The 24,749-nt window shown below is 46.5% G+C and overlaps 1 protein-coding gene across 1 annotated transcript in view; it reads left to right on the forward strand.

Moving 5' to 3' along the window:
- Window positions 1-16,574, forward strand: part of AK6 (adenylate kinase 6) — a 52,062-nt gene extending 35,488 nt beyond the window's left edge. Inside the window, exon 5 of the mRNA XM_073584024.1 lies at window positions 16,088-16,574. Within this exon, the coding sequence (XP_073440125.1) occupies window positions 16,088-16,277 (190 nt within the window). The 3' untranslated portion in view covers window positions 16,278-16,574. The remainder of the gene's footprint in view (window positions 1-16,087) is intronic.
- Window positions 16,575-24,749: the final 8,175 nt, after the last annotated feature.

Below are 24,749 nucleotides of genomic sequence, written 5' to 3' on the forward strand. Positions count from 1 at the left end.
TTTATTACCGTACCTAGAGAGCTTTCTTTACCTGGTGCGAATCTCGCAGCCAGATTCCACTCCCTTATTCCCTCCCAAAGGTACTTGGTTTTCTTCATTCGGGCCTGGACGCCAGACTATCCCTAGGCTCGCTTAAGTGCCAGGTGTCAGCGCTCTCAGTGCTTTTCCAGAGGCGCATTGCTAACAAGCCGCAAGTAAGGACTTTTCTCCAGGGAGTTTCCCGATTAGTTCCCCCCCCCCCCCCCTACAAACGTCCACTGGAAACGTGGGACCTCAACCTGGTCCTGACAGCATTGCAGGCACCACCTTTCGAACCCCTTAAGGAAGTCCCACTCCGCATTCTATCACAGAAGGTGGTTTTTTGGTGGCAATCACCTCGCTACGCAGGGTGTCTGAATTGTCAGCACTCTCCTGAAGACAGCCCTTCCTAGCCTTTCACCAGGACAAGGTGGTTCTCCGTACAGTCCCATCCTTCCTTCCGAAGGTTGTGTCCAACTTCCACCTCCAATGAGGAAATTTCACTGCCATCTCTTTGCCCGGTTCATAGAGTGGAGAATGCTCTGCATACGCTTGACCTCGTCAGGGCATTGCGTATATACGTGTCTAGGACTGCGCCCTTCCGGAAATCTGATTCCCTTTTCCTTCTTCCGGAAGGCATTCGCAAGGGTCTGCCAGCTTCCAAAGCTACCCTTGCCAGGTGGATCAAGTCCACCATACAAGAGGCTTACCACCTTAACAATTCTCTTGCGGCCGGTATCACTGCACACTATGCGGGCGGTAGGGGCCTCCTGGGCCATTAGGCACCAGGCTTCGGCACAACAGGTGTGTAAGGCGGCCACATGGGCTAGCCTACACACAGTTACGAAACACTACAGAGTTCATACCCAGTCCTCAGCGGACGCGAGCCTGGGTAGACGGGTTCTGCAGGCGGCGGTGCCCCAAGTTTAGGGACCTGTCGGCACAAAATTCATCCATTGCTTCCCACCCAGGGACTGCTTTGGGATGTCCCATGGTTCTTTGTCCCCCAATGAGGCGACAGTAAAGGAGATTTTTGTGTACTCACTGTAAAATCTTTCTCTTAGCCTCTAATTGGGGGACACAGCTCCCACCCTGTTGCCCTTACGGGCCGTTATGATTGAGTCCTCATATTCTTCTTTGAGCTCGTACATAGTGGCCTTCTTACAGGCATGGTTATGTTTCTGTTATGTTCCTCCTAATGCTTTTGCACAAAACTGGAGAAGGCTGACGCCGTCCAGGGGTGTATACTGCAGAGGAGGAGCCATAGTTAATCTTTTTCAGATTATGCATAGTGTCGCCTCCTAGTGGACAGCAGCATAACACCCATGGTTCTGTGTCCCCCAATTAGAGGCTAAGAGAAAGAGATTTTACGGTGAGTACACAAAAATCTCCTTTTTTAGTCTGTAAAAAGAGCATTAAAAAAAAAGTAATATAAGTCTGGTATCGCTGTAATAGTACTGACCCGATGAACAATTTGATCACTTTGACCGCTCGGTGTAGCTGTATTGTTTGTTTTTTGTTCATTCTGTGTCTGAAATATCTGAATAAAAAGCGATTAAAAAATATTATGTACCCCAAAATGGTACCAAAATAATCTGCTACTTGTCCCTCAAAAAATAACTTCTGTTCGCCAAGTTATAGCTTTCAAAATATAGCGACAAAAAAACCACTTTAGCAAAACCTAAAAAAAACTATAAATCTGGTATCACTTTAATCGCACTGATCCGAAGAAAGTCCACCTTATCATTTATACCGCACTGTCAACCGTGCAAAAATAAAAATGAGAACTATTCTTGTACTGCTGTCTATTTGTTCATTCTATCACCCAAAAATCAAAATAAAGCTCGGCTCACATTTATCCTGCGCTCTCCACTGAGCACTTACGTCGGGGTTTCCGCGTAAATTCCCCAGAACTGCGATTCAGACAAAACCCTGATGGAACCACTAACCTATGAGGCAGATGGCGTCACTTGGGAGTGGTCTGTGTTCTGGCGGTGTTCCATCATTTTAGTAGTCTTTTTAGCGCACAAGTGTGGACGACTACAGATTTGTGCACGCCTGAAAACATGGATACCATCGGAAGAGGCGGTCTCCATCTGCCTCATGGTGGGTGGTTCCGTTGGGGCTTTTGTCTGAATCGCATTTTTGTGGGATTTACATGGAAACCCCAAGGTAAGTGCTCAGCATAGAACACAAGAATGTGATCCAAGCCTTATGTACCCCAAAATGTTATCAATAAAAATCCCAATTTATCCTGCACAAAACTAGCCCCCACTCAGGTCTTTCACTGGAACTGTAAGGAGTTCCCACTTTACTGCTAGTACAAAGAGTCTAGAAAAGCAAGATGACTGCCGTCCCCTCAAATAAAATCCAGTGAATTGTGCACTCCCTAATCCAAATGCCCCCCCCCCTCCTTCTGAGCCCCACTGTGCCTATACCATAGTAAGCAGCCACATGTTTGCCATTATTGTAATGGAGAGAAGACACTTTTTTTTTTTTTATCAAATAGATTTTTATTAATCAGAATTCAAAATACAGAATATACAGTAAATCTTCCACAAACAATAGATTTACAAATTGAACATCCCTGTTCTCCCCCTCCCATCCCCCCCCCATGTAGACAGCTTATATAACTCTTTTCTCCATAAGATTTCTCTTACACCGTAATTTACCATTAGTCATCCTCTTTACCCATATTGTCAATCAAACCACACAAAACAGAAATGTTCCTATGTCCGGGTATTAATGGTCTATCCACAAAACCAGCATTGTAAAATATAGCACATTCCCATCAGTTGACTGTACCGTATTGTAGCCAGGGATTCCACAACCTCTCATAGGTTTTAGAATTGCCTCTTTTAGCATATATCCTTTCCTCCAGCCGGATGATACAAGACACCTGTTTCACAAACTCTCTCCCAGAAGGTGGTTCTTTCCTGATCCAGTTCCTCGCAATCAGCTTCCTTGCTACATATAGTAGTCTGGCTATAGCAAGCTTTGCACTATTAACTATTTCAATTTCCTCCACATATCCCAGTATGCAGACCAGTGGGTTTTTGGGTATAACACTTCCGTAAGCCCCTTCTATTCTGTTAATGACATTAAACCAGAACACAGCTTGGGACAAGTCCACATATGAAGAATTCCGGCATCAGACCCCCCACATCTTGGACAGTCAGAGTTGTCCCTCAGCCCCATTTTAAACATCAAAAGGGGGTACGGTACACACGATGGATCACATAAAGATGGGACAACCTAGCTGGTAAACTCATAGTGAGTTTGGGGACATATTTGGCGTGGACCTCCAACTCTCCACCTGGATCCTTAACTACCTCACGAACCGACCTCAGTTTGTAAAGGTTCGGGACAGTGTGTCAGACACGGTGATCTGCAATACAGGGGCACCTCAAGGTACAGTGCTTGCCCCTTTTCTCTTCACACTGTACACTGCGGATTTTAAGTGCAACTCATCTAGCTGCTACTTGCAGAAGTATTCTGATGACTCTGCAATAGTAGGCCTCATCACAGGAGGAGATGAAAGAGAGTACAGAGATACTAACCAAGCTTTTGTGGAGTGGTGTTAGAGGAACCACCTTAGGATTAATTCCAGGAAGACCAAGGAATTGGTGGTGGACTTTCGCAAGGGAAAAAATCCACCAGTAGTGGTGAACATTCAGGGAAATGACATTGAGATAGTCGACACCTATAAGTACCTTGGTGTGATCCTCAATAATCTTGACTGGGCCCATCACTTGGATGCAGTGTACAGCAAGGGCCACAGTAGGCTTTATCTGCTCAGAAGGCTGAGAGCCTTCGGAGTTAGGGGGGCACTCCTTGCATCCTTCTTCAACTCTGTTGTGGCATCAGTCATCTTCTTTGGTGTGGCGTGCTAGGGTAGTGCCATATCAACCAGGGACAGGAATAGGCTGGACAAACTGATTAGAAGGGCCAGCTCTGTCCTGGGATGCCCCCTTGATCCAGTTAAGGAAGTAGGCGACAGGAGGATACTGGCCAAGGTGAGCTACATGGTGCAGAATGATTCCCATCCCATGCATGAGACCGTGACAAAGATGTGCAGTACTGTCAGTGACCGGCTACTTCATCCTAAATGTGAGAGGGAGCGCTATCGAAAGTCCTTCCTTCCTGCTGCAGTTAGGCTGTATAACCAGCACTGTCCAAAACGGAGAACAACCCAAACAGTGAACTGATAGATCCAAAGTTGTGTTAGTCCGGTTATATCTTTTTTTTCTCGTATATGTACCTACCTACTGTCAATGTAATGCATTTATGCATCTGTATCTGTACTTGTTCCTGCCTTGCTGCTGTAATGCTCTGAATTTCCCCATGGTGGGACGATTAAAGGATTATCTTATATTATAGGACGCTGTCCCATACCTCGTCAGTCATCACTCCAATCTCTCCCTCCCATTTGGATCTTGCTTTAAGTGGGAACCCCATTAAATGCGTATGCAATATATCTTTGTAGGTGTTAGAAATTACCCCTTTTGTAAGTCCAGCACCACCACATATACAGTCCAACACTATGTCAGATTGTATCTGCAGGTTTCTGGAAAGTTTTTGAGCCGTATTGGCATGCCGTACCTGACAGTAGTGGTACCATTCAGAATCCGGCAACTGAAACTCACTCTGTAATTGCACAAACGGTCTCAGCTCCCCGTTATCCATAATTTGAGACATTAATGTCAGCCCCCTGCGTTTCCAGCCTTCCAGTCTCCCAAGTTTCCGAATCTCTGGGAGGTTACTATTATCCCATATAATTGTGAATCTAGTCAACCCGGTCACCCCTCTCACCTTCTTTAGTCTGTTCCACAGGTCTTGTAAGAGTCGCAGCGTGGGACACCCATCTCCCATTACACCCATCTTCCCATTCTCTAGGCCAAGTATCAACGGGCTTCTATTTAGTACGTATTCCAGCACTCTTCTGATGACGCCTGCCTTCTCTTGATTAGACCACCCTCTGAGATGTTGACTTTGGGCAGCTAAAAAATACAGTTCCGGATTTGGTAGTGCCAGTCCCCCCTCATCCTTTGGTCTTTGCAAGGTTTCAAGCCTTATTCTAGGTTGTTTCTTACCCCATACGAAGGTCCTAAACAGTGAATTTACCAATCTGAACCTTTTCTGCGGTATCAAGATTGGGGAGTTGTGTAATATATATAAAAGCTTGGGCATTAAAACCATTTTAAGTAGATTAATCCTTCCCACCACCGACAAGTGTAATTTGTTCCAAGTATCCACCTTAGTTCTTAGAATTGCCAGTAGAGGTACTAGATTAGTATTAAGGTACTCAGTCACCGGTAGGGAAACCTGTATCCTCAAATATTTAAACATTTCCACACATTGTAGTTTGTTGGCCCCTATGTCTTCCTGAATCCATACCCCCTCCTTGTCCACTTTAAATAGCCTCCATCTTTTTTGAAAATGTACATCTTTTAGTTACCGTATATACTCGTGTATAAGCCGACCCCCCCCCCTAATTTTGCCACAAAAAACTGGGAAAACTTAATGACTCATATAAGCCGAGGGTTAATGGTGGTCCAAGAAGATGCTCCATAGAAACCCCCCCATATGCTGCTGCACAAGGGTTAATGCTACCCCGTAAGATGCTCCATAAATACCCCCCATATGCTGCTGCACAAGGGTTAATGCTGGCCCAAGAAGATGCTCCATAAATACCCCCCATAATATGCTGTCCCATAAGATGCTCCATAAATACCCCCCATAATATGCTGCTGCACAAGGGTTAATGCTGGCCCAAGAAGATGCTCCATAAATACCCCTTATTTGCTGCTGCTGCAATTAAAAAAAAAAAAAAAAGACATACTCACCTCTCCATCGCTGGGGGCCAGGTACCGGTGTCCTGAGTCCCCGGCACTGGCGATGTTTACCAGTCCCCATTCCATCGCCATCCACCGCTCTGTCTCCCGGGTCTCTGCAGTGACGTTCAGCAGAGGGCGCGCACTGACTACGTCATCGCGCCCTCTGCTGAAAGTCACAGCAGGAGGACCCGGAGATAGAGCGGTGCACGGCAATGGAACGGGGACAGGTGAATATTGCTCTGCCCCCTCCTGGCGCACGGTCTTCTCTGCAGCCCCTGCTTCTCCCTCTGTCGTCTTTTTCCTGCGTTCAGCGGGCACATGGTACCACTCATTAAACTCATGTATATGCACATATTCATGAGTTTAATGAGCGGTACCATGTGATGGCTGAATGCAGGAAGAAGATGACAGAGGGAAAAGCAGGGGCTGCAGAGATGTGCCAGGAGGGGTGTGGTCTGACACCCCTGCTCCCCCTCCCTCGCCCACCCCCTGGTATATGACTCGCGTATAAGCTGAGGGGGGGGGGACTTTCAGCCCCAAAAAAGGGCTGAAAATCTCTGCTTATACGCGAATATATACGGTAATCAGTTCTCAGCATTAGCAGTCCCAGTTGACAGTTTGGGGTAGGCTCACAGTGCTGTATATTCTCTCATGCGAGAGAATCTGGCCCACTATTTACAGTATCACACGAGAGAATCGTATCACAGGTGTGGGAAAGATGGATAACTTAATTTCTCCATTCTCTCTGTGAGCCTACATCGGACGGCACTCAGATGACATCCGAGTGCAGCCCAATGTTTCACACGCACCCATGGTCTGAATATCTGAGCCACTCACAACATGCCAAATTATTATGAGAAATTAACCCCTTAACCCCCAAGGGTGGTTTGCACGTTCATGACCGGGCCAATTTTTACAATTCTGACCACTGTCCCTTTATAAGGTAATAACTCTGAAACGCTTCCATGGATCCCAGTGATTCTGACATTGTTTTCTCATGACATATTGTACTTCATGTTAGTGGTAAAATTTCATTCAAATAACTTGCATTTATTTGTGAAAAAAAAAAACAGAAATTTGGTGAAAATTTTGAAAACTTTGCCATTTTCCAACTTTGAATTTTTATGCCCTTAAATCACAGATACGGCACACAAAAAGCTTACCGTATTTTTTGGACTATAAGACGCACCGGACCATAAGACGCACCCCAATTTTCAGAAGGAAAATAGGGAAGAAAATAGGGGAAAAAATAATAATGTCAAATGGGGTCCATCTTACAGTCCGAATTCAGCATACCTGGGAAGGGATGCGGCACAGGTGGAGGAGTGGTCATTCAGTGATCCAGGCTGGTGCGGTGGCGGTGGGTTGTGCTGGGGCAGCTGGGCTGTGCTGGGCTGGGGCAGGTGGGCTGTGCTGGGGCAGCTGTGCAGGACTGGGGCAGCTGGGCTGGGGCAGGTGGGCTCTGTGGGGTGAGGGTGGCGGCGGGCTGTGCTCCGGTGCAGGGGCGGCGGCTCCGCCGGCATTTCCTTGAAGCTCGGAGGCCCCTGCACATCCGTTGCTGGCTGCTGCCATGTTGCAGTGGCCTCCGGGAACATGGACGCCGGTCCGGGGACGGCGCATGCGCAGGTTCAGATCTCGTCCCGAGATCTCGGGGGACGAGATCTCAATGCGGAAATTTGAATCTCGTCTCCCGAGATCTCGGGACGAGATCTCAACCTGCGCATGCGCCGTCCCCGGACCGACGGCCATCTTCCCGGCTTCCCTGCTTCACAGGAATTTTTTGAATATTTAAAAAAAATGAACATTAAACTTTTTTTCACAAAAAAAATACTTCAAGTTCAATTTTTTTTATTTTACCAAGGGTAAAAGGAGAAATTGGACTGCAAAAGTTATTGTGCAATTTGTCCTGAGTACGCTGATGCCTGATATGTGGGGGGAACCACTGTTTCGGCGCATGGCAGAGCTCAGAAGGGAAGGAGCGCCGTTTGACTTTTTCAATGCAAAATTGGCTGGAATTCAGATCGGACGCCATGTTTTGTTTGGAGAGCCCCTCATGTACCTAAACAGTGGAAACTAGATCCCCCAAGGAACTTATCTAGATATGTGGTGAGAACTTTGAACCAACAAGGACTTCACAGAAGTTTATAATGTACAGCGGTACAATTAAAACATCATATTTTTTCCACAAAAATGATCTTTTCACCCCCAATTTTTATTTTCCCAAGAGTAACAGGACCCTAAAAGTTATTGTGCAATTTGTCCTGGGTACGCTGATACCCCACATGTGGGGGTAAACCACTATTTGGGCGCATGGCAGACCTCAGAAGGGAAGCAGCGCCATTTGACTTGTTTGGCTAGAATTGAGATCGGACACCATGTCGCGTTTGGAAAGCCCCTGATGTACCAAAACAGTGGAAACCCCCCACAAATGACACCATTTTGGAAACTAGACCCCCAAGGAACTTATCTAGATGTGTGGTGAGCACTTTGAACCCCCCAGCGCTTCACAGAAGTTTATAACGCCCGGGCGTGAAAATAAAAAATCTTATTTTTACCCACAAACATGATCTTTTAGTCACCAATTTTTTTATTTTCCCAAGGGTAACAGGAGAAATTGGACCCCAAAAGTTGTTTTGCAATTTGTCCTGAGAAGGCTGATACCCCATATGTGGGGATAAAACACTGTTTGGGCGCATGGCAAAGCTTGGAAGGGAAGGAGCACCATTTGACTTTTTCAACGCAGAATTGGCTGGAATTGAGATCAGACACCATGTTGCGTTTGGAGAGCACCTGATGTGCCTGAACAGTGGAAACCCCCCCAATTCTAACTCCAACCCTAACCCCAACACACCCCTAACCCTAATCTCAGGCCTAACTCTAGCCCTAACCCTAATGGGAAAAAGGAAATAAATACATTTTTTTTAATTATTTTTCCCTAACTAAGGGGGTGATAACGGGGGGTTTGATTTACTATTTATGACGGGTTTTTATGTTTAGCAGCTGTCACACGCTAAAAGACGCTTTTTATTGTAAAAATAGTTTATGCATCACCACATATTGAGAGCTGTAATTTTTTCCATATTTTGACCCACTGAGTCATGTGAGGTCTTAATTTTTGCGGGACGAGTTGACGCTTTTATTGGTACCATTTTCGGGCACGTGACATCTTTTGATTTGCTTTTTATTACGATTTTTGGGACGCAGAATGAACAAAAACCAGCGTTTCATGAATTTCTTTTGGGGGGTGCATTTAAATTGATAAAGCGGTTTTATTCTTCGGGTCAGTACGGTTACGGCGATACCTCATTTAGGTCTTTTTTTTTATGTTTTGGCGCTTTTATGCAATGAAAACAAATTTATATAAGAAATAATTTTTGCATCGCTTTATTCTGCGAGCTAACTTTTTTTTATTTTTTTGCTGATGACGCTGTGTGGTGGGTCGTTTTTTGCGGGACAGGATGATGTTTTCAGCGGTACCATGGATATTTATATGCGTCTTTTTGATCGCGCGTTATTGCACTTTTTGTTCGGCGGTATGATAATAAAGCATTTTTTTGCTTCGTTTTTTATTTTTTAAGAGGTTTGCTAAAGGGGTTAACTAATGGAACAGTTTCATAGGGCGGGTCGTTACGGACGCGGCGATACCAAATATGTGCACTTTTATTATTTTGTTTTTCTTATTTTCAAAAAATGAATTTATTAGGGAATTATTTTTTTTTTAATTTATTTAGCGATTTTTATAAAAATTATTTTTACACTTTATCAGCAATCTGTCACAGGCACTGCACAAGGCTTCCTCGTGCCTGCGCTTTGCAGGGAAGGAGCCCCCCGCAGCAGCGCTGCACATTGCGCTGCTGCGGGGGGGCTCAGGGAAGCTCGGAGGGAGCCCCCTCCCTGCCAATGCTTCCCTTTAACCCCCGATACACTGCGATCGTGTTTGATCGCGGTATGCAAGGGGTTAACGTGTCGGGGGCGGTCCGTGACCGCCCCTGACACATAGTGCCGGGTGTCAGCTGTGATAATCAGCTGACACCCGGCCGCAATCAGTGGCGCTCATTCTGTGAGCGCCGCTGATCACTGTGACGTACTATCCCATCCCTGGGAATTAAGTCCCAGGGCACATGGACGGAATATTACGTCATATGGCAGAAAGGGGTTAATCACTGATCTGCACTACCCCATATTATAACATTGGACCAAGTGCTTTTCATCTGGCTGGAAAACCTGTTTATTCCCAGTTTGATATTGGAAGAAAATTCATACCAATGCAAGCAACTAGTGCTGAGTGACCCTGCTAGGATAACGTCTTATCTGAGCACGCTCTGGTGTTATCCGAGTATCTGGGCGTGTTCATATATTATATTTGCATCTCTGCGGCTGCATGATTTGCGTCTGTTAGGGAATTCCCACGTGTTGAGGCTGTCTAACCACTGCAAATAATGCAGCCGCAGGGACTCTGACGTACTATCCGAGCACACCCAAGATTATCTGAGTACACCCGAGCATGCTCGGTTAACATAGTAACATAGTTATTAAGGTTGAAGGGAGACTTTAAGTCCATCTAGTTCAACCCATATCCTATCCTAACTTGCCCTAACATGTTGATCCAGAGGAAGGCAAAAAAAACCCATGTGGCAACAGTAAGCTTCACATTGGGGAAAAAAATTCCTTCCCGACTCCACATACGGCAATCAGACTAGCTCCCTGGATCAACGCAATATTAAGGAGACTAGTGTATATACCCTGTAATATTATACTTTTCAAGAAAGGCATCCAGTCCCTTCTTAAATTTTAGTAGTGAATCACTCATTACAACATCATATGGCAGAGAGTTCCATAGTCTCACTGCTCTTACAGTAAAGAATCCGCGTCTGTGAGTATGCTTAAACCTTCTTTCCTCCAGACGTAGAGGATGCCCCCTTGTCCCCGTCACAGGTCTAAGAGTAAAAAGATCATTAGAAAGGTCTTTGTATTGTCCCCACATATATTTATACATTGTAATAAGATCACCCCTAAGCCTTCGATTCTCCAAACTAAATAACCCCAAGTGTAATAACCTGTCTTGGTATTGCAGACCCCCTAGTTCCCTAATAACCTTGGTCGCTCTTCTCTGCACCCGCTCCAGTTCAGCTATGTCTTTCTTATACACCGGAGACCAGAACTGTACACAGTATTCTAAGTGTGGTCGCACTAGTGACTTACAGTGCCTACAAGTAGTATTCAACCCCCTGCAGATTTAGCAGGTTTACACATTCGGAATTAACTTGGCATTGTGACATTTGGACTGTAGATCAGCCTGGAAGTGTGAAATGCACTGCAGCAAAAAAGAATGTTATTTCTTTGTTTAATTTTTTTTTTAAATTGTGAAAAGTTTATTCAGAGGGTCATTTATTATTCAACCCCTCAAACCACCAGAATTCTGTTTGGTTCCCCTAAAGTATTAAGAAGTATTTCAGGCACAAAGAACAATGAGCTTCACATGTTTGGATTAATTATCTCTTTTTCCAGCCTTTTCTGACTATTTAAGACCCTCCCCAAACTTGTGAACAGCACTCATACATGGTCAACATGGGAAAGACAAAGGAGCATTCCAAGGCCATCAGAGACAAGATCGTGGAGGGTCACAAGGCTGGCAAGGGGTACAAAACCCTTTCCAAGGAGTTGGGCCTACCTGTCTCCACTGTTGGGAGCATCATCCGGAAGTGGAAGGCTTATGGAACTACTGTTAGCCTTCCACGGCCTGGACAGCCTTTGAAAGTTTCCTCCCGTGCCGAGGCCAGGCTTGTCCGAAGAGTCAAGGCTAACCCAAGGACAACAAGGAAGGAGCTCCGGGAAGATCTCATGGCAGTGGGGACATTGGTTTCAGTCAATACCATAAGTAACGTACTCCACTGCAATGGTCTCCGTTCCAGACGAGCCCGTAAGGTACCTTTACTTTCAAAGCGTCATGTCAAGGCTCGTCTACAGTTTGCTCATGATCACTTGGAGGACTCTGAGACAGACTGGTTCAAGGTTCTCTGGTCTGATGAGACCAAGATCGAGATCTTTGGTGCCAACCACACACGTGACGTTTGGAGACTGGATGGCACTGCATACGACCCCAAGAATACCATCCCTACAGTCAAGCATGGTGGTGGCAGCATCATGCTGTGGGGCTGTTTCTCAGCCAAGGGGCCTGGCCATCTGGTCCGCATCCATGGGAAGATGGATAGCACGGCCTACCTGGAGATTTTGGCCAAGAACCTCCGCTCCTCCATCAAGGATCTTAAGATGGGTCGTCATTTCATCTTTCAACAAGACAACGACCCAAAGCACACAGCCAAGAAAATCAAGGCCTGGTTCAAGAGGCAAAAAATCAAGGTGTTGGAGTGGCCTAGTCAGTCTCCTGACCTTAACCCAATTGAAAACTTGTGGAAGGAGCTAAAGATTAAAGTCCACATGAGACACCCAAAGAACCTAGATAACTTGGAGAAGATCTGCATGGAGGAGTGGGCCAAGATAACTCCAGAGACCTGTGCCGGCCTGATCAGGTCTTATAAAAGACGATTATTAGCTGTAATTGCAAACAAGGGTTATTCCACAAAATATTAAACCTAGGGGTTGAATAATAATTGACCCACACCCATGTTTAAAATTTATTAAAATTTAACTGAGCAACATAACTTTTTGGTTTGTAAGATTTATGCATCTGTTAATAAATCCTGCTCTTGTGTGAAGTTTGAAGGCTCTAACTTATTTGCATCTTATCAAACCTGCTAAATCTGCAGGGGGTTGAATACTACTTGTAGGCACTGTATATAGAGGTAAAATTATGTTCTCATGAGCATCTATGCCTCTTTTAATGCATCCCATTATTTTATTTGCCTTTGCAGCAGCTGCTTGACTCTGGCCACTAAATGTGAGTTTGTCATCCACCCATACACCCAGGTCTTTTTCAGAGACTGTTTTGCCCAGTGTTTTACAATTAAGCACATAATTATACAACTTGTTCGTTCTACCCAAGTGCATGACCTTACATTTATCCCCATTAAAGCTCATTTGCCATTTATCAGCCCAAGCTTCTAGTTTACATAAATCCTCCTGTAATATAAAATTGTCCTCCTCTGTATTAATTACCCTGCAGAGTTTAGTGTCATCTGCAAATATTGAAATTCTACTCTCTATGCCCCCTACAAGGTCATTAATAAATATGTTAAAAAGAAGCGGGCCCAAAACTGACCCCTGTGGTACCCCACTGCTAACCGTGACCCAGTCCGAGTGTGCTCCATTAATAACCACCCTTTGTTTCCTATCCCTGAGCCAGCTCTTAACCCACCTACACATATTTTCCCCTATCCCCATTGTTCTCATTTTATGTATCATTCTTTTGTGTGGCACCGTATCAAAAGCTTTTGAAAAGTCCATGTACACCACGTCCACTGCATTCCCTTGGACCAGTCCGGAACTTACCTCTTCATAAAAGCTTATCAGATTAGTCTGACAGGAACGGTCCCTTGTAAACCCATGTTGATATTGGGTCATGAGGTTATTCTTCTTCAGATACTCCAGTATAGTATCTCTTAGAAAACCCTCCAGGATTTTACCCACAGTTGAGGTTAAACTTACTGGCCTATAATTTCCAAGTTCAGTTTTTGTCCCCTTTTTGAATATTGGCACCACATTTGCTATACGCCAGTCCTGTGGTACAGACCCTGTTATTATGGAATCTTTAAAGATTAAAAATAGTGGTCTATCTATGACTGTGCTTAATTCCTGCAGTACTCGGGGGTGTATCCCATCCGGGCCCGGGGATTTGTCAATTTTAGTGATTTGTAGACGCCGCCGTACTTCCTGCTGGGTTAAGCAGGTGACATTTAATGGAGAATTTTTATCCCTGATCATGTTATCCGTCATGGGATTTTCTTGTGTAAATACTGTTGAAAAAAAGTCATTTAGCATATTGGCTTTTTCCTCATCCTCCTCCACCATTTCACCCAGACTATTTTTAAGGGGACCAACACTATCATTTTTTAGCTTCTTACTATTTATGTAGTTAAAGAATATTTTGGGATTATTTTTACTTTCTCTGGCAATGAGTCTCTCTGTCTCAATCTTTGCTGTCTTGATTTGCTTTTTACAGAATTTATTTAATCTTCTGTATTTATTTAATGCCTCATCACTACCTACTTGCTTTAATTCTCTAAATGCTTTATTTTTATCTCTTATTGCGCCCCTTACAGCTCTATTTAGCCATAGTGGTTTCCTCCTATTTCTCGCACGTTTATTCCCATACGGTATATCTTTTTCACAGGTCCTATTCAGGATGCTAATAAACGTCTCCCATTTTCTTTGTGTATTTTTATGTCTCAGGATATCGTCCCAGTTAATTGCACCAAGATCATCTCTCATCCGTTGGAAATTTGCCTTCCTGAAGTTTAGTGTCCTTGTAACCCCTCTACTACACATCTTATTAAAGGATACATGAAAGCTTATTAATTTGTGATCACTATTACCCAAGTGACCCTCAACCCTTACATTTGATATGCGGTCTGGCCTGTTGGTTAATGTTAGGTCTAGCAGTGCCCCCCTCTTGTTGGGTCCTGAACCAGTTGTGCAAGGTAATTGTCTCTCATCGTTGTCAGAAACCTATTACCTTTGCTGGAACTGCAGGTTTCGGTTCCCCAATGTATTTCAGGGTAGTTGAAGTCCCCCATAATAATGACTTCTCCTTGAGTCGCTGCTTCATCTATTTGCTTTATGAGGATATTCTCTGTAGCTTCCATTATTTTTGGAGATTTATAACAAACCCCTATCAGTAATTTATTATTTTTCCCCCCTCCCCTTATCTCTACCCACAGGGACTCTACATTTTCATTAGATTCATGTATATTATCACGAAGGATGGGTTTTAAGGATGATTTTACACACGCCTCCCCCTCGCTTATTTGTACGGTCATTTCTGAACAGACTATAGCCCTGTAAATTAACCGCCCAGTCATGGCTCTCATCCAGCCATGTCTCAGATATCCCCACCATGTCATAATTATGTTCCAATTCCTCCATCTTGTTGGCGAGGCTTCTGGCATTAGTATACATGCACTTTATGTATCTCTCTGTACCTCTATTCTTTCTTAAATTATTAACTGTTCTAACCTCACCCCCCCATGCCACCTCCACCCCCAATGTCATTATTTGTGCCCAGGTCTCTATCTGCACTGTCTTCCACTGTGCACCATGACCGCTGGATCCTCTCCAGCCCCTCCCAGTAATCTGTCAACCCGATCAGCGATGTGTCGGACTCGAGCGCCAGGTAGGCAGCACACCGTTCGACGATCCCTTTCTTTGTGACAGATTGCCCTATCTGTTCCCCTAATAATTGAGTCTCCCACTACCAGAACCTGTCTGGCCTGCCCTGCTCTCCTATTTCCCCCCTTACTGGAGCAGACACTCCTCCTGCTTTCAGAGGACATGCCTTGCTGCAGCAGTGCTACTCCTGCACTAACACTCCCCTCATCTGCCAACTTAGCAAACTTATTGGGGTGTGCCAGATCAGGACTAGCCTCCATGGTGCTCTTCCCTCTACCCCGCCTTCTAACTGTCACCCAGCTAGCTGCTTCATTGTCCTGCAGCTCCAACCTAGCATCCCCCCCCTCATCTATCCCATTGAGCGTCTGCTCAGTGAGCAGAAGACTCCTTTCCATATTGTCTATGGATCTCAGTGTTGCCAGCTGCACATTTAGATCCAGTATCTGGGCTTCCAAATGCACAACGTGCTCACATCTCGCACAGCAGTATGCACCCTCGACCGGCTGGTCAAGGATTTCATACATGCGGCAAGACGTGCACTGGATGGCATTGGCAATAGTGGAGCACATCCTAATGGGGATTGCACCAGACAATAAGATAAGCAAAAATAAATTTAAAAAAGTATTAATATAACAGCAATTCAGTAAGACCTCCCTTGGAAACTCCCTGAATCTAAAGTCACTGAATTTCAAGTCACACACTTACCACAGTTCGCACTTACACTCCAGTCACACTCAGCTCGTTCACACTCGCTCGGGAAAAAGATTTAAAAGAGTTTTGTTTTTTTTTGTTTTTTTTTTTCCCTTTTACCAGCACACCACCTTGCTGCTCAATGCACTTCCAAAAGACATTATCCAAACACATTCGCTCATCACTACAAGCAACTAGAAGAATGCTTCCCTCTCTGAATTTGGTGTTTGACATTTTTTTTATTTATTTTTTTTCAGGGGATACAAGCAGAAGAAACTGCAAGAAAACGTTCAATGTGAGATTTTCCAAACCATATATGAAGAGGCTGTGGAGTCGTATCGACAGGACATAGTTCACCAGCTTTCCAGTAACACACCAGAAGACCTGGAGCAAAACCTGGAACAGATTTTACAGTGGATCCAGCAGTGGATGAAGGATAACAACTGAATTGTGGCAGCTGACTGCTTTTATCTGTGTGATTCCTTTGCTTTAGAACATAACCTACTCTGCAGTGTGTTTCAGCATTCATTGCTATAGCTGAAGACATATGAATTGGACCTAATGTACATACTGTAAATTGTTATTATTACAGATATCCAAAGGTTAGGGTTTGGAGGAATAGACTGAACCCCTTACTATAGACTTCTATAGTATTCCTCTTTTTATGTTCCCTTTCTACACCATTTGATGGTAGTAAGCTTTGTTTTTTTTTGTACGATAAAGAAATAATCTCTAATATTTTAATTCAATAGTTAAAACGTCCTTATTTGGGTAATTTGTTGAGTTAAGCAAAAAGATTTGCAAGACCCTGTCCCAGCAGCAATGTCAGTCATCTGTGATAGCCAGATCATAGGAGAAATAGGCTCCAAGAAATTGATACAACTTCTGCTAACATAGAAAAACAGACAAAAAACATTTCTAATAAAACCCCCCAAATAATTTGCATGAATAATTCAGATTTCAAAGCAGCAGGATACCAAAGGAATCTGTCACCCCATTTTCGGCCTATAAGTTGTGGCCTCCGCTATCTTGGGCTTATCTACAGCATTCTGTAATGCTGTAGATAAGCCCCCGATGTTACCGGAAAGAGAAGAAAAACAAGTTAGAACATACTCATCGGGGGGGCGGTGGGTGTCGCGGTCCGATCCGGCGCCTCCCATCTTCTAGAGATGACGTCCTCCTCCTTAATTCTGCCGCGGCTCTTGTGCAGGCATACTTTATCTGCCCTGTTGAGGGCAGAGTAATGTACTGCAGTGCGCAGGTGCCGGGAAAGGTCAGAGAGGTCTGGCGCCTGCGCAGTAGCCGCAGCAGATGTAAGGAGGGCGTCATTGTATGAAGATGGGAGGCGCCGGACCGCGACACCCATCGGACCGAGCCGAAACCCCGGGTGAGTATAATCTAACTCGTTTTTCTGATCTTTCAGGTTACAGCGGGGGCTTATCTACAGAATTACAGAATGCTCAAGATAAGCCCCTGATGGCGTTGGCCGCATCTTATAGGCCAAAAATGTGGTGACAGATTCCCTTTAAGAGTTTATTCAATGAATTTTATTATATCATTGTTGTTGCAACTCCAGTAAGGACTTTACACTATTATTAGAGTTGAGCGAAACGGGTCGAACAATTTCAAAAGTCGGGTTTCATGAAACGAAACCCGACCCTAGGATGAGGTCGGCCACGAGGTCGGCGACTTACGCGCCAAAGTCGCGTTTCAAAAGTTTGGCTGAAAAAGAGCGCTAAACAATCAGGATCCATGGACACTGTGGGCAACGTGATGACATAGGCAGGGGTCGCCACCATCTTTCAGAAGGGCATGCAAGTGATTGGCTTGCTTTGGTGAGCGTCACAGGGGTTATAAAAGGGCGTGCACGCCGACCGCCATCTTACTTCTGCCGATCTTAGCATAGGGAGAGGTTGCTGATTCTGTAGGGAGAGCGTTAGGCAGGGAAGAAGACAAAAAAACTGCTTCTGCTGCTAGCGATTTTGCCTGTGCAACACACCAGTCACTGTGTGTGCAGTGCAAGGGGAGGCTATATTGTGGTGGATCAGCGGTGTTGGTTGTTAGGCTGCCTTCTAAGGCTTCCTGACAGCTGAATTGCTGTTTACCCACTGCTCTGCAAACTGCTTTTTTAAAAGCAATCCCAATTTTTTTTTTGTCCTGCTAAGGTACTGAGCGTGCATTTATTCACACCATACAGCGGTGTACGCTCCTCACACAGTACCGTGTAACGGCTGTTATCACAGCCACAGTGAAGCTATCTGTGTGTCACTGTGGAGGACTTGTTCCGTTCTTACAGACCTACACTCTAGAGAGATTCCTATTCTGCCCAATTCTACAATTCACTTTTTTCACACCTGTGCCATCGAGCCTGTGACATAGCGCTGTGATATTCAGTGGGCCTCACACAATCCAAGTGTCCAGTGTCCACAAGTGTCTGCAGAAATTCAAAATCTCCCTTATCCTGTAGTCACTTTTTTCACACCTGCTGCATCGAGCCTGTGACATAGCGCTGTGATATTCATTGGGCCTCACACAATCCAAGTGTCCAGTGTCTGCAGAAATTCAAAATCTCCCTTATCCTGTAGTCACTTTTTTCACACCTGCTGCATCCAGCCTGTGACATAGCGCTCTGATATTCATTGGGCCTCAAACAATCCAAAAGTGTCCAGTGTCTGCAGAAATTCAAAAATTCAAAATCTCCCTTATCCTGTAGTCACTTTTGTCACACCTGCTGCATTGAGCCTGTGACATAGCGCTGTGATATTCAGTGGGCCTCACACAATCCAAGTGTCCAGTGTCCACAAGTGTCTGCAGAAATTCAAAATCTCCCTTAGGCTGGTTTCACATTCGCGCTTTTTAAGCGCACGCATGGCCGGGGGTAGCTCCGCCCCCGAGCCGGCTCTCTGCCCGGCGTGCCCGCCCCTTCCTTGTAGCGCCGCCTCCTAGCGCACAGCGGCGCCTGCGATCGGCGCACCCTATCTTTAGCATAGGGTGCGCAGATCGTGCGCAGGCCGTGCGCTAGTTGCGCTTTGACCTGCGCTGCGCACTTTTGACGGTGCGCCGTGCGCGCCAAAATCCGAAAAGTTTGATTTTGGCGCGCACGGCGCACCGTCAAAAGTGCGCAGCGCAGGTCAAAGCGCAACTAGCGCACGGCCTGCGCACGATCTGCGCACCCTATGCTAAAGATAGGGTGCGCCGATCGCAGGCGCCGCTGTGCGCTAGGAGGCGGCGCTACAAGGAAGGGGCGGGCACGCCGGGCAGAGAGCCGGCTCGGGGGCGGAGCTACCCCCGGCCGTGCGTGCGCTTAAAAAGCGCGAATGTGAAACCAGCCTTATCCTGTAGTCACTTTTTTCACACCTGTGCCATCGAGCCTGTGACATAGCGCTGTGATATTCAGTGGGCCTCACACAATCCAAGTGTCCAGTGTCCACAAGTGTCTGCAGAAATTCAAAATCTCACAGAAATTCAAAATCTCCCTTATCCTGTAGTCACTTTTTTCACACCTGTGCCATCGAGCCTGTGACATAGCGCTGTGATAATCAGTGGGCCTCACACAATCCAAAAGTGTCCACTAGTGTGTACCTTGTTTTACATTACTACATAGTTTGTTGGATTTTTTCTACATTTCTACCAAAAATGAGGAAGGCTGGTGGAAGAGGCCGTGGAATTGGGCGGGGGTTGGCAGCTGGTAATGATGGTGTTGGTGGTGGATCTGATGGTAGTGGCAAAAGCAAAATAGGACCGAATGCAGGAGGTGTTGAGCCTGCGTCATCGTCTGGCTCCATAAGGCTTCGAAGGCTTATTTTTTTAGGAGTGGGCAAACCGCTTTTAACGCCAGAGCATCAGGAAAAAGTTTTGTCTTACATTGCTGACTCAGCCTCCAGCTCTATCGCCTCCTCTTCTGAAGTTGTAAAAAGTAAAAGCACTGAGTCGTCATTGGAGGCTCATGTTCATGAACCACACCTTTCCTTGTGTCCTTCACCACAACCACGATTGAAGGATGACGCAGGCCATACTACAGATTACTCCATGGAGCTGTTTTCACATACCATGCCTGGATTATCAAGTGAAATGGTGAATTACCAAGGCCAAGATGAATCTGACATGGAGTGCACTGATCCACAGCCGCTGATAGATGATTCTGCTGGTACATTCACTCAGAGCAATACATTGTCCTCGCAGTGTACAGAGCCAGATTCTGACCCTGATGAGACTCCGGTGCCCCTTCCCGCACACTATACCACCATACACGGTGACACAGAGGAAGGTGCACATGACATTGAAGAGGAGGTGATGGATGACCCAGTTGTTGACCCAGATTGGCATCCATTGGGGGAAGAGGGTGCTGCTTCCAATAGCTCAGATGAGGAGCATCCACAGGAGACATCAACATCGCAACAGCTGTTATCTGGCAGGCCCGGAGCACTCCAAAGACAGGTTCCAAAAATCAAAAGAGTTGCGGGACAGCTTGTCCAGAGGGTCAAAACATCACAGCGTGCTAGGCCGCAAAATGTCTGCCAAAGTAGGAAGAGTGCAGAGTGGCACTTTTTTGAACAAAATCCTCATGATCAGGCAAAGGTTATCTGTAAGAAGTGCGCAAAGACCTTTAGCCGAGGGAAAAATCTGAAAAATTTGAATACCAGTTGCATGCTTAGACATTTAACCAGCATGCACTTGCAAGCGTGGACACAACACCAAACCTCAAGTGCCACATGTGCAACTGATCACAAAGAAGGTAGTCAGCAACGCTACATTGTTTCCCCCACTGTAAGCCCACCGGTTAGCACAGCAGCAAATGTTGAGGTGTCGTTGCAAGGCCACAGCAGTCGGAATCCCACTGTTATATCAACGAAATACTGAATCTAGGCCATCAGAAAGAACAACTCCATCACCATCATCAACCCTCTCTCAGTCCGCCCTGTCCACCGCTACTTCTACCATATGCAGCTCTCAAGTCCAGCTCACCCTCCCAGACACTATGAGTAGGTCAAGAAAGTACTCGGTCTCTCATCCGCGTACACTGGGTTTGAACGCCCACATTGCCAAACTAATCTCGTTTGAGATGATGCCCTATCGGTTGGTGTAAAGCGCCGCTTTCCGCGAACTCATGGCCTATGCAGTACCACGCTATGACCTACCCAGTCGCCACTTCTCTCGCAAAGCCATCCCAGCCCTCCACCATCATGTGAAAGACCGCATTGTCCATGAACTCAAGCAGTCAGTGAGTGGAAAGGTGCACCTCACAACTGATGCATGGTCCAGTCGGCATGGCCAGGGCCGTTACGTGTCCATCACTGCGCACTGGGTTAATGTGGTGGATGCAGGGTCCATAGGGGACAGCGGTGGTGGGACAGTGCTGCCTAGCCCACGGTATAGGAAACAGTTGGCTGTAGGCGTTCCACCCTCCTCCTCCAGAAGCGAAAGCTCGTGCACAGAGCGCAGTCGTACGAGCACTCCATCTGCAGCTGCCACTGTTGCACACGAGGTGTCCCCCTATCGAGCAGCTAGTGGAAAGCGTCAGCAGGCTGTGTTGCAGATGATGTGTTTGGGCGACAGACACACCGCTGAGGTGCTGGCCGAGTACTTGAAGCGACAAACTGAGTCATGGCTGGGCAGTGTACATCTTGAGGCAGGCAAGGTAGTTAGTGATAACGGCCGTAATTTTGTGGCAGCCATAGCCCTTTCAAAACTCAGCCACATACCTTGCTTGGCTCACACCTTGAACCTGGTGGTGCAGTGCTTCCTCAAAAATTATCCGGAGTTAACAGCCCTGCTCCATAAGGTGCGAAGACTGTGCGCGCACATCCGCCGGTCGCCTGTACACTCCGTATGCAGAATCTGCAGCGATTGCTCCACCTTCCCAACCACCGCCTCATTATCGACATTGCATCAAGGTGGAGCGGCTGTGCGAGCAGAGGCAGGCCATAATGCATTTGTGGGAGGATACACGGCCAGGCACTTTGAGAGCAGACATGGAGTTGACAGGTGTGCAGTGGTCGAAGCTGAAAGACCTCTGTAAAGTCCTTCAGTGTTTTGAGGAATGCACACGGCTGGTAAGCGCAGACAACGCCATCCTAAGCATGAGCATCCCACTTATGCGTCTGCTCATGCAAACTTTGACGCACCTTAAGGAGCAGGCGTCTGCAGCCAATGTTGACGAAGAGGTGGAGGGAATCCTTGATGACATTCAGCCATTGTCTGCTCAGGGACCTCTCCTGGACGAGGAGGAGGATGATGGGGATGATTACTTAGGGGAGGAGGATGCATCTCGTGGGGCAAGTGAAAATGTTGGCGTGGCAAGGTCTGGTACAGGGTTTGTGCGTGACTGGAGGGATGTGGATTTGCCAGAAAGTGCTCCTCCAACCAGCACTCGCAGTGCATCATTGACACCGGGAACATTGGCCCACATGTCAGATTATGCCTTGCGGATCCTAAAAAGGGACCCCCGCATTGCCAAAATGATGAACGATGACGACTACTGGTTGGCCAGCATCCTGGATCCACGCTATAAAGGCAAATTACAAAACATCATGCCACAGGAGAACCTTGACCTAATATTGGCTAATAAGCAACTCTGGTAAATCGGTTGCTTGAGGCATTCCCAGCACACAGCAGCGGTGATGGTTCTCACACGAGCCATACGGGCCAGGGGCAGCTTGGCAGAGGTGTTCATGGTGCACACAGCAGAAGTGGCGTTGGAGACGGGTTTCATGACAATGTTGTGGACTGATTTTTCAAGTACCGCTCACACAACTGGTAATACAGCATCGATGGAAAGTGACAGGAGACAGCAGTTGTCAACTATGGTTACAAACTACTTTTCCTCCCATATCGATGTTCTCCCACACATGTCATTTCCCTTTGACTATTGGGCTGCTAAACTGGACACCTGGCCTGAATTGGCACAATATGCCTTACAGGAGGTCGCTTCCCCAGCTGCAAGTGTGCTATCGGAAAGAGTCTTCAGTGCAGCTGGATCAATCCTGACAGAAAAAAGGACCCGTCTGTCAACCCAAAATGTGGATGATCTAACCTTCATTAAAATGAACCATGCATGGGTTTCCAAGGATTTTGTCCCACCTTCCCCTGATGACACATAGGGTGACAGAAAAATGGCTTGCTTTGGTCCACCTCTTCCTGGGACTTGACCTATTTCGCCTTTTGCATCAGCTGAATGTCCAACATCAGCATATGCCACTTTCTAAAACTCCCTAACTGTGCTGCCTCCCCCCCCATGGCCGGGGTCACCACCTAGCGCACGACACCGTGCGAGTGCCGTTGCCCTGGACAGGTGGGTAGGCCGACTCTTGGGCGCGGGCACTGGCACAGGGTCCCTCATAGTGCAATCAAGTGTCTCTGACGGTGGTGGTGCACACCCGCCGTCAGACACACCGCCGTACTATGAGGGGCCCAGTGCCAGTACCGACGCCCACGAGTGGGCCCCCCTTGCTTGGGCAGGGCCCCAGCATTTGCAATCTTTACCTCTCCCTGCTCCTCCGCTGTGTAGTCTGGGCCGTCAAATCCATACTGTGCCTGACACCGTCTGAGCCTGCCTCCTGGTGTATTGACATATTTTGAATGTGTACGCTATCCATACATGTTATCCGGGGATACGGTACCCTTTCTCACCTTTGTGCAATCACGTGCAATCCATACTGGGCCTAACACCGTCTGAGCCTGCCTCCTGATGTATAGACATATATTTTGAATGTGTACGCTATCCATACATGTTATCCGGGGATACGGTACCCTTTCTCACCTTTGTGCAATCACGTGCAAGCCATACTGGGCCTAACACCGTCTGAGCCTGCCTCCTGATGTATAGACATATCTTTTGAATGTGTACGCTATCCATACATGTTATCCGGGGATACGGTACCCTTTCTCACCTTTGTGCAATCACGTGCAAGCCATACTGGGCCTAACACCGTCTGAGCCTGCCTCCTGATGTATAGACATATCTTTTGAATGTGTACGCTATCCATACATGTTATCCGGGGATACGGTACCCTTTCTCACCTTTGTGCAATCACTTGCAAGCCATACTGGGCCTTACACCGTCTGAGCCTGCCTCCTGATGTATAGACATATCTTTTGAATGTGTACGCTATCCATACATGTTATCCGGGGATACGGTACCCTTTCTCACCTTTGTGCAATCACTTGCAAGCCATACTGGGCCTTACACCGTCTGAGCCTGCCTCCTGATGTATAGACATATCTTTTGAATGTGTACGCTATCCATACATGTTATCCGGGGATACGGTACCCTTTCTCACCTTTGTGCAATCACGTGCAATCCATACTGGGCCTAACACCGTCTGAGCCTGCCTCCTGATGTATAGACATATATTTTGAATGTGTACGCTATCCATACATGTTATCCGGGGATACGGTACCCTTTCTCACCTTTGTGCAATCACGTGTAACCCATACTGGGCGTGAGAACGACTGGCGAGCTGTTAAGCAAGCTACAGCACCTGTGGTTTTCACACGTAAGTTTTTCATTTTTTTCAGGAATGACGGTTAGGCCTAATTCCGGAACTGCGGTTGACCTGCACTTACTGGGAAATCATCGTTCGCAAGTAATAATTGTAATCAGTGATCCCCATCACTAACGTTGTTCAGCGGGTTATCTGCACCTGTAAGCGACAAATGCTTTTCAGTGTAGCGCACATGCAGCCACGGACATGTAAGGGCATGACACACCAGTTATTGGCCAATCTCATGTGCCAGAGCCTCACGTGTCCCTCTAGTAAGCCAGACTCGGACCACGGGGCATGACGGAGTCTCGTTCGGAATTAAGCTTGCAATGTGTGCATCTGTTCTGTAGCTGGCATGGTTGAGGTTGCCCGTGTTGAGTCAAATTATGCCGTAGGCTCCACTCCTGGTGGTGCCCTTCTGGACATTCCTTTAAGG

The sequence above is a fragment of the Dendrobates tinctorius genome, unplaced genomic scaffold (genome assembly GCF_039654945.1).
Source record: "Dendrobates tinctorius isolate UK_male_01 unplaced genomic scaffold, ASM3965494v1 ptg000083l, whole genome shotgun sequence".
NCBI lineage: Eukaryota > Metazoa > Chordata > Amphibia > Anura > Dendrobatidae > Dendrobates > Dendrobates tinctorius.